The sequence below is a fragment of the Strongylocentrotus purpuratus genome, unplaced genomic scaffold (assembly GCF_000002235.5).
Source record: "Strongylocentrotus purpuratus isolate Spur 01 unplaced genomic scaffold, Spur_5.0 spur5_scaffold_8, whole genome shotgun sequence".
Lineage (NCBI taxonomy): Eukaryota > Metazoa > Echinodermata > Echinoidea > Camarodonta > Strongylocentrotidae > Strongylocentrotus > Strongylocentrotus purpuratus.
Window position 1 is genome coordinate 1,801,580 of NW_022145614.1, and position 12,287 is coordinate 1,813,866.

Here is a 12,287-nt window from a genome sequence, read left to right on the forward strand (position 1 = left end):
TGTATAATAGCGCAGTTTCAGCTTGAGTTATCACGACATTTCTTTCTTTCATATCTCTTCGTTTTCTGACTTTTGGTGGTGTTTTTCATCTGTACGGTTCATGCATTTCAGCTCTCGTTAAATACAGGTTGAATAATTATTTTTTGCAATCCTTCTCTCTCTTCCCCTCTCTTTCTCTCACATTCTCTATCTTTCTCTCTCTCTCTCTCTCCTTCTCTCTCTCTCTCTCTCTTTCTTTTTCTCTCTATTTCTCTCTCTCTCTCTTTCTCTTTCTCTCTCTCTTTCTCTCTCTCTCTTTCTCTATTGACTTTTCAATGAGTTTGTTCTGACATTGTGCAATGAGTAAATTGAGAGTAAACGTTTCTTCTTCTTAACACTGTTATTATACTTCTCTACCTCCTCATTCCTCATGTTCTCCTTCTCCTCCTTCTTATTTTCCTTTTCTTTTTCATCTTCTCTTCTTCTTCTTCTTCGTCTTCTTCTTGTTTTGCTCCTTCTTCTTTTCCTCTTCTTCTTTTTTCTGTCTTTAAATAAATGAATGTAGGCCAGTAATCTTGTGCTATCTAGTATTCTTGTATTCAATTTAGGGACATATATTTAATTGTGAGTAATTTAATTTGTTTGTCTGTTGGTTTGTTTGTTTTAAAGACCCATTCACTGTTCCCCCGAAAAACCGAAGAAAAACAACAGACAAACAAACTAAAAACAAACTTAAAACAAACTTATCTGTTCGAAGGGGTCGACGAGTCATATAGCTCCCCATTTCCATATTTTGATTTCAAAATGTCCACAAGTTTTCGCAAGTTTTCACAGGCTGCCTGCCGTAGCAACAAGCAGAATTGACAACATACTTAACTCCGTTTCGTTGACAATCAGCCATGCATGTAGTCTTTCGTCTATGGTCTATGGTTACCATATGAGCTGCATCAAATAAAAGAGGAGGATATAAGCTTTACAAATATGTGTCATATATTATTTATAATTGTGATTAAGTTATGATAAAACATCAATAATTCTCGGTTTCGTTTTTTCTGGGACGCACTGTATAGATACAAGATTTAACAAATTAAAAATAGCCCACATCGTACGTGATGAAATCCTACATAGAAGCCAGAAATCTCTGATCGAGTTAGTTATAAACAGATGTGTCGAAAGAAAAGAATGGAGGAAACTGTGACGCAGAAGAAAAGTAAAGTGGACCTATTGGAATGCTACTGTTGGTAGGTGTCGCTTTCATCAATATTTTCCACCACATTAAACACTGTTGAGGAGTGAAAAATACAACAGAAAAAATGGCATTCTAATAAGTTCATATCCTGCTTATGAATTCTGTTAAAGGAAAGTCCTCTCTGATATTAAGTTGGTTTTAATAGAAGCAGAACTAATGAGAGGAGTAGGTGCCAGGTCAGTGGAAGTTTCGAATTCTTGAAGTTGCGATCAATCAAACACAAATTGGCAACTCTGTTCCGTATCTTGCGAGGTACCTCCCATTTGCTCTTTTTTTTTTTTTTTTTGTAAAAAAAAAAATTATAATTTTTTTTCTCCCTAAAGAAAATTTTCAGTCGTACATGCACCCTAAATATAATCATTGTAAATATGTTTTTTTATACAACCCCTGTGTAAAACAATTCTATTCCTTCATCAATGACTAAGAAAATAAAAGTTTATAACATTGTCTGTACAGGGCATATTGGAGAGGACCTCACAAGATACGTCACAGTGTTGCCAATTTTTGTTTCACTGATCTTGCCTATTTTCAATCAGATATTGCTCACACTTCCATTAATATGTTTCTCTCGTTTTCTGCTTTTAACGGGGTGGACATCCCCTTTAATTTATTTCACACACATCCATCAGAAGATTCTTGATTTTTTTTAAAGAATACTATGTCAACAAACAGCTGGATGAGGAAGTAGAAAATATATATGATAGCATTCTGAGAACAGCAATGACAAATCAATACACACATGTATTAGAATCGAAAAGTTAATTTTGTCCTTCAAAAAGCATAAGTCTAAATAATTATGGGAAGAAAAAATTTATAGGGATAGTGACAACCTCATGTAATTCCTTTAAAATCACTTATTTGTAATGATGGTTAAAATTTTAAAGAAAATTTAATAAAGTTCTGGGGTAAAATTTAAAAAATTTAAAAATAAAAAATATATCTTGACTGTGTCCAACCGAAAATTTTACCTTTCACAGAACAAGTATCAAGCCTTTAATAAACATCTACAAACAAGAGGCATTTGGACAGAATTATCAGAGCTATAAAACAACTTTATTGACATTTCATAGAATATAAATATGAAAATGATCATTCTATTTACATCATACTTAAAAGGTTGAAGAGTAATATGTTCAAGGCATATAATAGTAGGGACTCACATTCATATATTTAAAAATCAGTTGCGTCCTTCATCAATACACACAGCAAATTGTATATTCTCATTTACATATATGTACATGCTGTACATGATTTTCAAGGTGTTATGTTCTTGGCATATATTGTACTTTATCAATAGAACAGTATTAAAAGCATAAATTCAATTAAATGTATATGCAGACAGTACAGTAATTTGTCAAAATTAATGATATAACAGAAATTAATCCTCATTAAATACAAATAATCCTGTATATGCTGTTAAGTAGTGGGATTTTTATAGCCTCAGTATTTCTGTTTTTTCCTATTACATGTATTACTTCACATTTACTCTACAGATATTACTAGCCAGTTAAAATTATTAAAGGGCCCATGACATCGAAATACAAGTGTATTCCTGTTGGTGTGCAGTCCTGCATTCATCTCTTATTTTTATATGTAAACTTCTGAATTTGTTTCATAGATTTGTTAATATTTTTTGAAATACTTGTTTTTCAAACTTGCTAAGCTCCACCCCAAAAACCTCCAGATCTCATTCCCCTTGTGACATCATCTGTCAGTCATCAATGAGCTAACTTGAGAAAGTGGTATGTATCTTTGCCGAAGTCGACCACCTGTTACAATACGTAATACAATAGAGTACAATACAATCTCTAAAGGCTTTTAAAAGAACATGTTTTGCCTTATATCTCATAAACTTCAAAATGTTTGTTATGCTGTTTTGTCATGGGGGGGGGGGGGGCAGTATAGCTTTTCTATTACATTATTCATATGAACAGTATCCTTAGTACAATGGCAAGAATATCTACAAAAAATCACACTCCAAATAATAGTCACAAACATTTTGCATGCAGTCGCACAAATGCAATATTCAGAAAACACAAGTCGCTACTCTTAAAAAGCTTGACAAACAGTGCTACTACCATGGCATGCAAGGTAAACCATATATTGTCACATCCATGAATGTGCACAAATCATACTTGTCTATTGGGGTCAAATACAAGTCACAATGAAACTAGAAAAGTGATCTCTACCACTACAAATGCAATATTTTCAAAATTAAAAAAAAAAAAAAATCTTTTTATCAACCAAAGCTGTGTTATAAAGGGTTTTGATTAATCCAATCAATCAACAGTTATCCTAATTCTAATGTAGGGCAGTGCAGTGAATATCGATTTAAAACAACGTATGATCAATCGCAAATCTTTATAAGATGAGATCCTGAAATTTCTTTACATTTTAAGCAGCTCCTCTCCATAGTAATAGTTATATAGAGCATTTTCCAGAGGATACAAGGTGCTGTCCATTAGTTTATCAACAAATTAAGAAGAGTTATAGAGGTGTGTTAGTATACAAATAATACACATCAGTGAGGGCATTAGTAAGAATAACCCACACAAGGTACCGTTGGAACAGTCTTACACGCCCAAGGTGATATCCGAGGGTGTTTGGACTGTTCTGAAGGTACTGAGTGTGGGTAATTTTACTACTACCCGAACAAAATGATGTGTATTATTAGATTATGTTTTATTCGTTTTATTAAATGATGTTTTATAACATGATTTTACTAATGACTGGTCATTAGCATTTGATAGTGACCGGTCATTATCAAATTATGTGTTAGGCAAAATAAATGCCTGGTCAATGTATGCTCTCAACCAATGATTTGATTAGGATCCACGTCATCATCTTATAACAATAGAATTCAATGCCTTCAATGTTATACATACAAGTACAAATATGCACTAACAAGACTCAAAACAATTAATTTTTCAATTTGCCCTGTAATTATTGAAAGATGGTGCAATTGAACCATTCATCTGATAATAGTAATAGCTCACGCCTCACATTTATAATGCGCCTAATACTTTGTTTCTAAGCCCAGTACATATTATTACCCCGGTTAATCGGATTCAGGCTTACCCGCACACAATGTACCGGTATGCACATTCTCCACTCCCTGGGGAGCATTCAGGCCAGTCGCTATTTTACAAGCGCCACTTGCTCATTAAACCACATTAACTTTCGCATCTTAGGTTTGAAGTTCATAATAATAATAATAATAATAGGCATTTTTATAGCGCTGTCTATCTAGAAATTCTATTCCGAGGCGCATTTATTATCACCCCGGCTTTAGCCTAGCTGCCATTACAACACTCCAGCATTTCAAGGAATTAATTCCTGCCAGGTTCCCATTTACATCACCTGGGTTGAGTGTGAGAAATGTAGATCAATGTCTTGCCAACGGACAATAGTTGTTAAGATATCATGAGATCTATGTTTCTCTTATTTCTATGATCTATCAACTTATTCCTTTACAATGCATTCCCTTCATCTCTCTATAGTGATGTATTATTTTTAGGGTTCGTGTATTCAACGGTTCTTGAGATATCATTTATAGTGAGATATAGCAAGATGGAAGTATGACAGAAGCACAACCCCAAAACATAATGCCTCTCTAGATCTTTAAAGGCCAGCTGTACTAGTTTGACCAGGAGGGGTAAGACCACACAGCGTGGTCAGTGACAGGTGGCCATCTCATCAACTCAGTTCTCAATTAACATAAGAAAAAGAGGTCATGGGGGACCAATGATCACCGACTATGCATTGTTTTAGTAGGACAGTGCGTCTTTAATAGGCCAAGGTGTAAGCACACCACTATCAAATAATTGACATCCACCTTTCTAAGTCTGTTCTCTGAAATCAAGGAATGCAAGGTTATACTAGGCAGACCAACGCAGTCAGGAGATCTCTCAAGGAAACTCCTCAATATCCTCAAAAGAAGGTAGTGGACGACTGGCTTGCATCCGGCAGAAGACACACATATGAGTCTCTCGTACGTTCTCTAGCTGGGTGATGGAAAATGGCTTCCCACATTCATCGCACTGGAAAGATAAAAACAGGTGGACAAAATATTACACAGATGTTGGACTTCAAATCAATACTAAACTGATGGATCTTAGGTTAGGTACACTGAATTGGTTTGAAGCAAATACTGCATAAACAAACATCTGGGCCACTTCAAAAACTTGGAATGATCAAAAAATGCTACACCACTATAACAAATTCAATGATTTCAGGAGATTATATTGATTACAGTATCTGTACCAGGAGAAAAAAACAAAAGAAAGAAAGAAAAGAAAAAACTTCTATGAAACAGGGTTCTGGGACCTGTCTTATGAAGAGATCTCAATTGATGTCAGGTTGCGATCAATCTGGGCCCTGGCAAGCTTTATGAAATCCTTTGAAATGCCTTTGATATGTTTGTCTTACCTTGATTATCTTGAGTCCCATGTTCATCTTGTTCTCCATCACTACTGGTATCCTGTCGCTATCACCGATGTGCCACAATCTCACTGTTTTATCACGCGAGCTAGATAAAACCCAGTTAGAATCCTGCGATACATCCAGTCCTGTAACCCAATCTTGATGACCCTAGAACACAAAGACAAAGTTCACAAAGCAAAGGTTAGCTTTCTTCATTCAAGGCACTCCATTAGTGGCCCATTCCTTTGCTTTTATTTCATTGTTTCCATGCCTATGCTCCCACAGCACAATATTACTTTGTTAAATCACAACATTCTGTTTGTGTATTTGCACTTGGGGCTCTGGATTGCTTGTTCTTCCTAACCTAAATGCAAAGAGGGGGAGAGAACATCTTGCTTATGCAGAGCCTTTGCTGTGGAATGCTCTCCCTGAGAGATTAAAAAAGCAGATGAAACAGACCAGTTTAGTGTTACCTTTAATTCATTGTTCTTTTTTATTTTGTATAAGTTGTATCCTTCTCAGATCATACTTTTGTGTAGAGTGCTTTTATGTAGTTTCATCGTTTGCATTAGTGCGCCTTGAGCATTTGATGTCTAGTGGATTTGGTGTTTTAAAGTTCTTATATTTTTATCATTGTATTCAGTTGTTATCATTATAATCATCGTTATTATTAATATTACTATTATTATTGTCATAATTGTCATTAGTATTATTGTTATTATAATTATCATATTTATTATTATTGTTAAATTGTATTACCAGTATAATCATATGACCTAAATACATGATTCAAAGTAAACTCTGATGTACCTTAAGAGTGAGTTTTGGTCCACCGTTATTAGCATCCCAAACAACGACTGTGCAATCATACGACCCAGAGAAGAGTAAGGTACCTGCAGATGTCAAAATAAATATGCACTTTATACAAACATGTCAATACATTCCTAATAATGCATATATACATAAATAAGGACATGTACATCACTGTTATTAACTCGTTTCATGATTATGAATACGGTAAGTAAACAGAAGGAATAGAAATAATGAGACAGAGCGAGAGAGAGAGAGAGAGAGAGAGAGAGAGAGAGAAGTAGAGAAAGAGAGGATGAATAGAAGGAATGGTGGAGGGCTGGAGTGACCGATCGAGTAACTCAACTGAAAGCATTATAAATAAAGGAGAGATTTCAAAACTAGGTTATTAAAAGGAGGAGAAAGAGATGATTCGAGAGGAATAGATGCAAACAATGAATTCAATGAGTGAAGACAAGAAGATCACCCCCTCCCAATAATATGTGTATGTACTATCTCATTTAAGTCTGTTACCTTCTGGGCTGAAGCAGCAGGTACTAACTGACCCTTCATGACCTTTGTTGAATGTCCTAGGACCCTCTGAGCGAAACATGCCAGTTGAGATATCCCATACCTGCAGGAGCTTGTCCCATGAACCTGTACAGAGCTGTCTCTCATCGCGGCTGAAGCAACAGCATGATACCACATTGATGTGACCACTGTCAGATAACAATGGTAATAGTGAAAAGGGTGGAACATATGGTATTGATTATTCTCCAACTTCGAATAAAAGACATTCCAGAAATGAAGTAGAGTGTACAACCAATTCAGATGAATAATCAAAGATTAATCTAAGAGAAAAGTTAAATTTAGAGTAAAATGTATCAAACTTTTTACAGGTATAATAATAATAAGAATCAGTTTTTATATAGCGCTTATTAGAATCACAAAGCGCTTCCAAACTTGGAGATTATTACCCAAATCTGGAAATGGTCCGCTGAGAGCCGGAGATTATTTCTTTTTTACTTCACAAAGTGTTAAACATCCTTCTGGCTCTTAGCAAGTTGAATCCCTTTACAAACAGAATTACATTAAAATTGTGATTAACATTTCACCTGATTAATCCATCCCTGATCCTTAGATACACATACATCTTTTAATGGCAGCAAATATTTCAATAAGAAAATTCATCTCAATCATCAGAGCCCTGTTGAATGCTATGTTTAAACAAATTATATTAATGGTTGACTCACTCTAGGTGGAGGGTGACTTTCTTGCTGTTCCTATCCCACAGCTTGATAGTCTTATCCATAGAGGTGGTACAGAGACGGTTATCATCAGGGGAGAAACGACAACATGTGATCGTACCCTTGTGAAGATCTGATTGTAAAGAGGGAAAATAATAAATCATGCTCTTTTTACTTCAACGAATAATTGCCTAGCCAATTCTGAATCCTGTACTACGAGACCTAAAATCACCGGCAGCTTTCCCAGTACGTCATAAGTGCACCATGACTGGCATCTTCTAGTTGTAGTCAACTTCTACAACGACCCTTGCATTTACCTTTCAAGAAAGGCCCTTTTCATTTTTTTTATATCACATAGTATTCATATTCTTCAGTTAATACAGACAGTACCAGTAATCATCATGTTTAATTGATCAAACAAAAACTTGTATACCGTAGTCACTTAATTAAAACACATTTTCATAATCTGTATTTTCATCTCACACCTTTTGTTCACTTTAGAGTGAAGTATGACAGAAAATCTGAGTCTGATTAAAGGTAAAGACCAGTATTGGTAACGCCCCAATTTCAAAAAATGAAATGGAAGCTCTCATTACCAATCAGGTGAAAGAATATGTTTTGACTAATACATGATGATAAAAAATTTGCCGGGAAACCGCCTACTAATTCATATATTTGGTAAATTTGTTTCTCTCATGGTCGTGTGAGAGAGATAGGGTAGTCCCATATACATCTTTCTGTGTATAGTGCTTGTAACTTTACGAAGAATGGGCCAAATTTCTTATCATTTTGATGATTCCAGAACCTTGCAGATGCTAGATGCTAGATGATCAACCTTTTCTGATTGATTCCACAACGTTTCTTTCACAATGCAATCGCATGACCATTACTGGTCTTTACCTTTAAAACAAAATAATGCAAACACTTCCACTATATATAATACATGTATATAAAATGTACTTCACACAAAGAAACATTTATATTAATAAATTTATATCAAAATATTACACCAGTCTCAATAAGGTTTATCAACTAGTTTGTACTTGGTCTGGGCTTATAAAAGCAACCATGATGCTTCTTTTTTTTTACCCCTCCCATGCACCTTCTGACTATTACATGTACATACAAATAGTTGGTATTGCCTGCTTACCATTGGTGCTGCTGACCAGACTGCCATCCTGTACAGATCTGACTGCAACCACATTATCCAGGTCTGAGACAGAGACTACATACTTGCCATCATGTGATATCTGACAGCATGTCACAATCCCACCATGAGTTTCTTTCCACTATACAATTAAGCAATATTTAAACAAATCAGCCTTTTGCTACTCTATTATTTCACAAAAGTGCATACATTCTATTTTTACTCATTCTTCACAATTTTAAATTCAAGTAGGTGATGCAAAGTATTGTAGCAACCTATCACTAGAGAATTTGTTCACAACTTTAAAAAATCAGATAAATGTGAATGTTCAATTTCACGGATATGCTCTTAAATAAGAACTTTCCCAACAGCCAAACTAATGTGACACAAAAACATTTAACAATATTAACTGAAATAAGTTTTCAGAACAAAAGAGCAAAGTTGAAGATATTGATAATATCTATGACTGCAGTCATATTCTATAAATGGTCAATAAATAATCTATTCAGAAACCTCTACAAGAAATACATCTCTAATACATTAATCATGATCATTGCTAGAATTTCCTTGAATAGCATCAAAATTATGTTTTGGGCAAGTAATAACTTTTATATGCTGTAATTGGTGGTCCATGTTTAAAAACTTAAATCAGAATATGATTATCTCCACATCCTGCCTTAAAGTGACTTACCAATATCTTGCCCGTCTCCACATCCCACACCCTGACTTGTTTATCCCAGCACGCTGATGCTAGCTTGGTATTATCAGGACTCATATGACATTCACTAACAATTGATCCATGCTCCTCAAACACCTGTACTTTCTCACCCGTTTCCATGCTCTGAAAAATAGTCAAAACATCAACAGTCATGAAAATGGACATACATTTTCTGTAGGAAATGTGATAGCCCCAGTTGGGAGCAGATGTAATTCATTTGAAATAGAAGATAAAAAAAAAAGCGATCCTAAAATAGGGTTTTAAATTCATTGTAAGATATAAAATCCCTTTAATGGGTCTAAAACTGGAGATGTTAAGATGGTTTCACTCTAGACTTTAATCCTTGTTTATGGTACATTTTGGTCAGAAAGTGATTTATATTTTATATGCACATGATGTACATACAGTGCTCAGTGCTCAATGTGACGCACGCCCCCCCCCCCCCCCCCCCCCCCCCCCCCCCCCCCCCCCCCCCCCGGGTATGGGGATGCATGTAAAACTTTTACAGCCGTTACATGAATTAAATTGATTGCAATGAATAAAGTTTTCTTTTTAAGGATTGATGAACATATTTACCCAAAGCACACATGTCTTGTCATCTGATGAAGTGACAATGTGTGTGTCATTCATACAGAACTGAACAGAATTGACGCCTGCATGATGGCCTCTTAACACCTTGTATTTTACCTGGTTGGGAGAAATAACAGTAAATGAATTAGTGTTGATATAACAGAACATCCTTAATCGAATAAACAAAAATGTAGAAGTCCTATTTATTTGATACACATAGTACCGGTAAGCCGTAGCAAAGCTCTATCACTCCTGTAACAAATTTCTTCAAGTTTGGTTTAATTGTTGACGGATTACAAAGTTCCCTCCTCCTGATATTGATAAAGTCAAAAAGCGTGCGTTGCAGACACTCTACCAGTGCGCAATATCTGACAGGTGGCTGTATTCAGTGGCGTACGCAGGATTTTTTCAAGGGGGGGGGGGGGTTTTAAAATCGAGTCCAAAATTTCGCAACGACTCAGGAAAATTAGAAAATCGCGCCGGCCAAAAAGTCGCTCAGTGGGGGGGGTAAGCGGACACTTTTTTTTTTTTTTTTTTTGGAGCCCAAAAAAAAATCGCAACGACTCAGCCAGCCGAAAAGTCGCTCAGTGGGGGGGGGGGGGGGGGGGGGGTAAGAGGTCACTTTTTTTTTTTTTTTTGGTCTCGAAATTTGAAAATTTGACATTTTGCTCCGTTGGGGGGGGGTAAGGTTAGCTTTTTTAGGTCAACCATGGGAAAAAAAAAAAGGGGGGGGGGGGTTTTAGAGAAATTTAGGGGGGGGTTTACACACAAAAAATTACCAAAGGGGGGGGGGTTTAACCCCCAAAACCCCCCCCCCCCCCCCCCCTGTGTACGCGCCTGGCTGTATTATTTGAGAGTTTCAAATGGTACTTTTTTAAAGGAGATTCAATTAATTCTTTTTGTTTTGTTCACGTATACTACCTAAAGGTATAAAAGCCCAAGACTTAAGTAAAGAGTGTAGGTCTATAGTAGTTAGTATATGCGTAAATTAAAATCAAGGAAAATTTGGTATAGTATTCAGGGCGCTAATTCAGAATCATATCCTTACTTTGACCCGTAACCCGTAACATACCAAAATTCAACTTCATCAATTGTTCAAATAATGGTCATGATTTTTATCTATTTTTTGAGTATTTTTCCTAAAAACGAAGACATAGAATATAAAAGAAAATTGACAATCGATAAAGAGGCTATACCAGGGTCTAGCGCTAGCACTACTCTACTGTCTGTAGCTGTACAAAGCATAAAGAGTCGTTCCAATGCTAATACGTGTTGACCTCTAGCGCTGCACTACGTGCTAAGCAGCAATTGCATACATGAATAGTCAGGAGGGTCAAATCTGACTGACAAGAGCGCTATACAAGAACCCAATATTATTATTATTATTATAATCTACACAAATGCACACAATGAATATGATGTGGCTGATCTGCAAGTTTGACAGTACTCCCGTAGACTCAGGATTTGAATTTTTAAATTATTCTTTCTAACAGTAACAAGTAACATCATCTGTAAGTTTATCTTACAGATAAATTCCAGTTCATCATCTGTAAATTGTATTTTACTGCTCGTATTTAGACTCTAGTCTTAGTTTAATTGTCACTAAAGTATCTATAATCGACTAGATCTAGACCTAGCTAGATTCTAGACTAGAGTCTAGACCTAGATCTACTCATTTTTAGTGAAATCAGTTGAGTTTTATAGGACAGTTGCGTTTGAAATGTTGAGAATCAACAGCTTTTAATACACAGCCAGGATAGTAATGGGCTTAACTTTAGAATACCCAACCAATGGGGTTAATGTACACAAACATTGAAACAGCTATGTGTGTACCTAGCAGCCGCCGCGGCCGCGCCAAACCTTTCATGCCATCAAAAGCTTATTACTCGATCCCGGCTGCCCATAGCCCCAGTCTTTAGGCGGAGGCGGGGGGTAACAACCGATCACCGAAGCTGCTGGTACTGGTCGAGCATGAGCCGAGGTGAATGGAAATACATACCTGAGCAAGGTCTTCATTTTCCCATACTCCAGATTTGCTCCTTATATCTGGAGTCACTTCTTCTACTATTTCTAAGGCAAGCGGGTCAATATCACTTTCAGAAATCGGCATGATTAAGGTGCATGAAGCTGTTCTTCAGGGATGATGAGATTAGAAATAGATCTCAT

At 36.1% G+C, this 12,287-nt stretch overlaps 1 protein-coding gene across 1 annotated transcript; it reads right to left on the reverse strand.

Moving 5' to 3' along the window:
* Positions 1–4,544: 4,544 nt before the first annotated feature.
* LOC579321 (WD repeat-containing protein 88) lies at positions 4,545–12,276 on the reverse strand. Its single transcript, XM_030975847.1, has 9 exons — positions 12,121–12,276; positions 10,128–10,238; positions 9,525–9,674; positions 8,837–8,975; positions 7,693–7,819; positions 6,974–7,158; positions 6,461–6,543; positions 5,657–5,818; positions 4,545–5,268 (listed from the first exon to the last, which is right to left on the reverse strand). Exons 1-9 carry the CDS (start codon positions 12,229–12,231, stop codon positions 5,137–5,139), a joined length of 1,200 nt encoding a protein of 399 aa, XP_030831707.1. The 5' UTR covers positions 12,232–12,276; the 3' UTR covers positions 4,545–5,136.
* Positions 12,277–12,287: the final 11 nt, after the last annotated feature.

Bases quoted from the DNA above. Each gene is read 5' to 3' on its own strand.
- LOC579321 (XM_030975847.1), bottom strand. From the start codon at position 12,231: ATGCCGATTTCTGAAAGTGATATTGACCCGCTTGCCTTAGAAATAGTA. The intron at 7,820-8,836 runs GTAAGCAGGCAA...CTTTACAATCAG, and splicing joins TCTGGTCAGCAGCACCAATG to ATCTTCACAAGGGTACGATC. The intron at 5,269-5,656 runs GTAAGACAAACA...TTATCTTTCCAG, and splicing joins TGGGACTCAAGATAATCAAG to TGCGATGAATGTGGGAAGCC.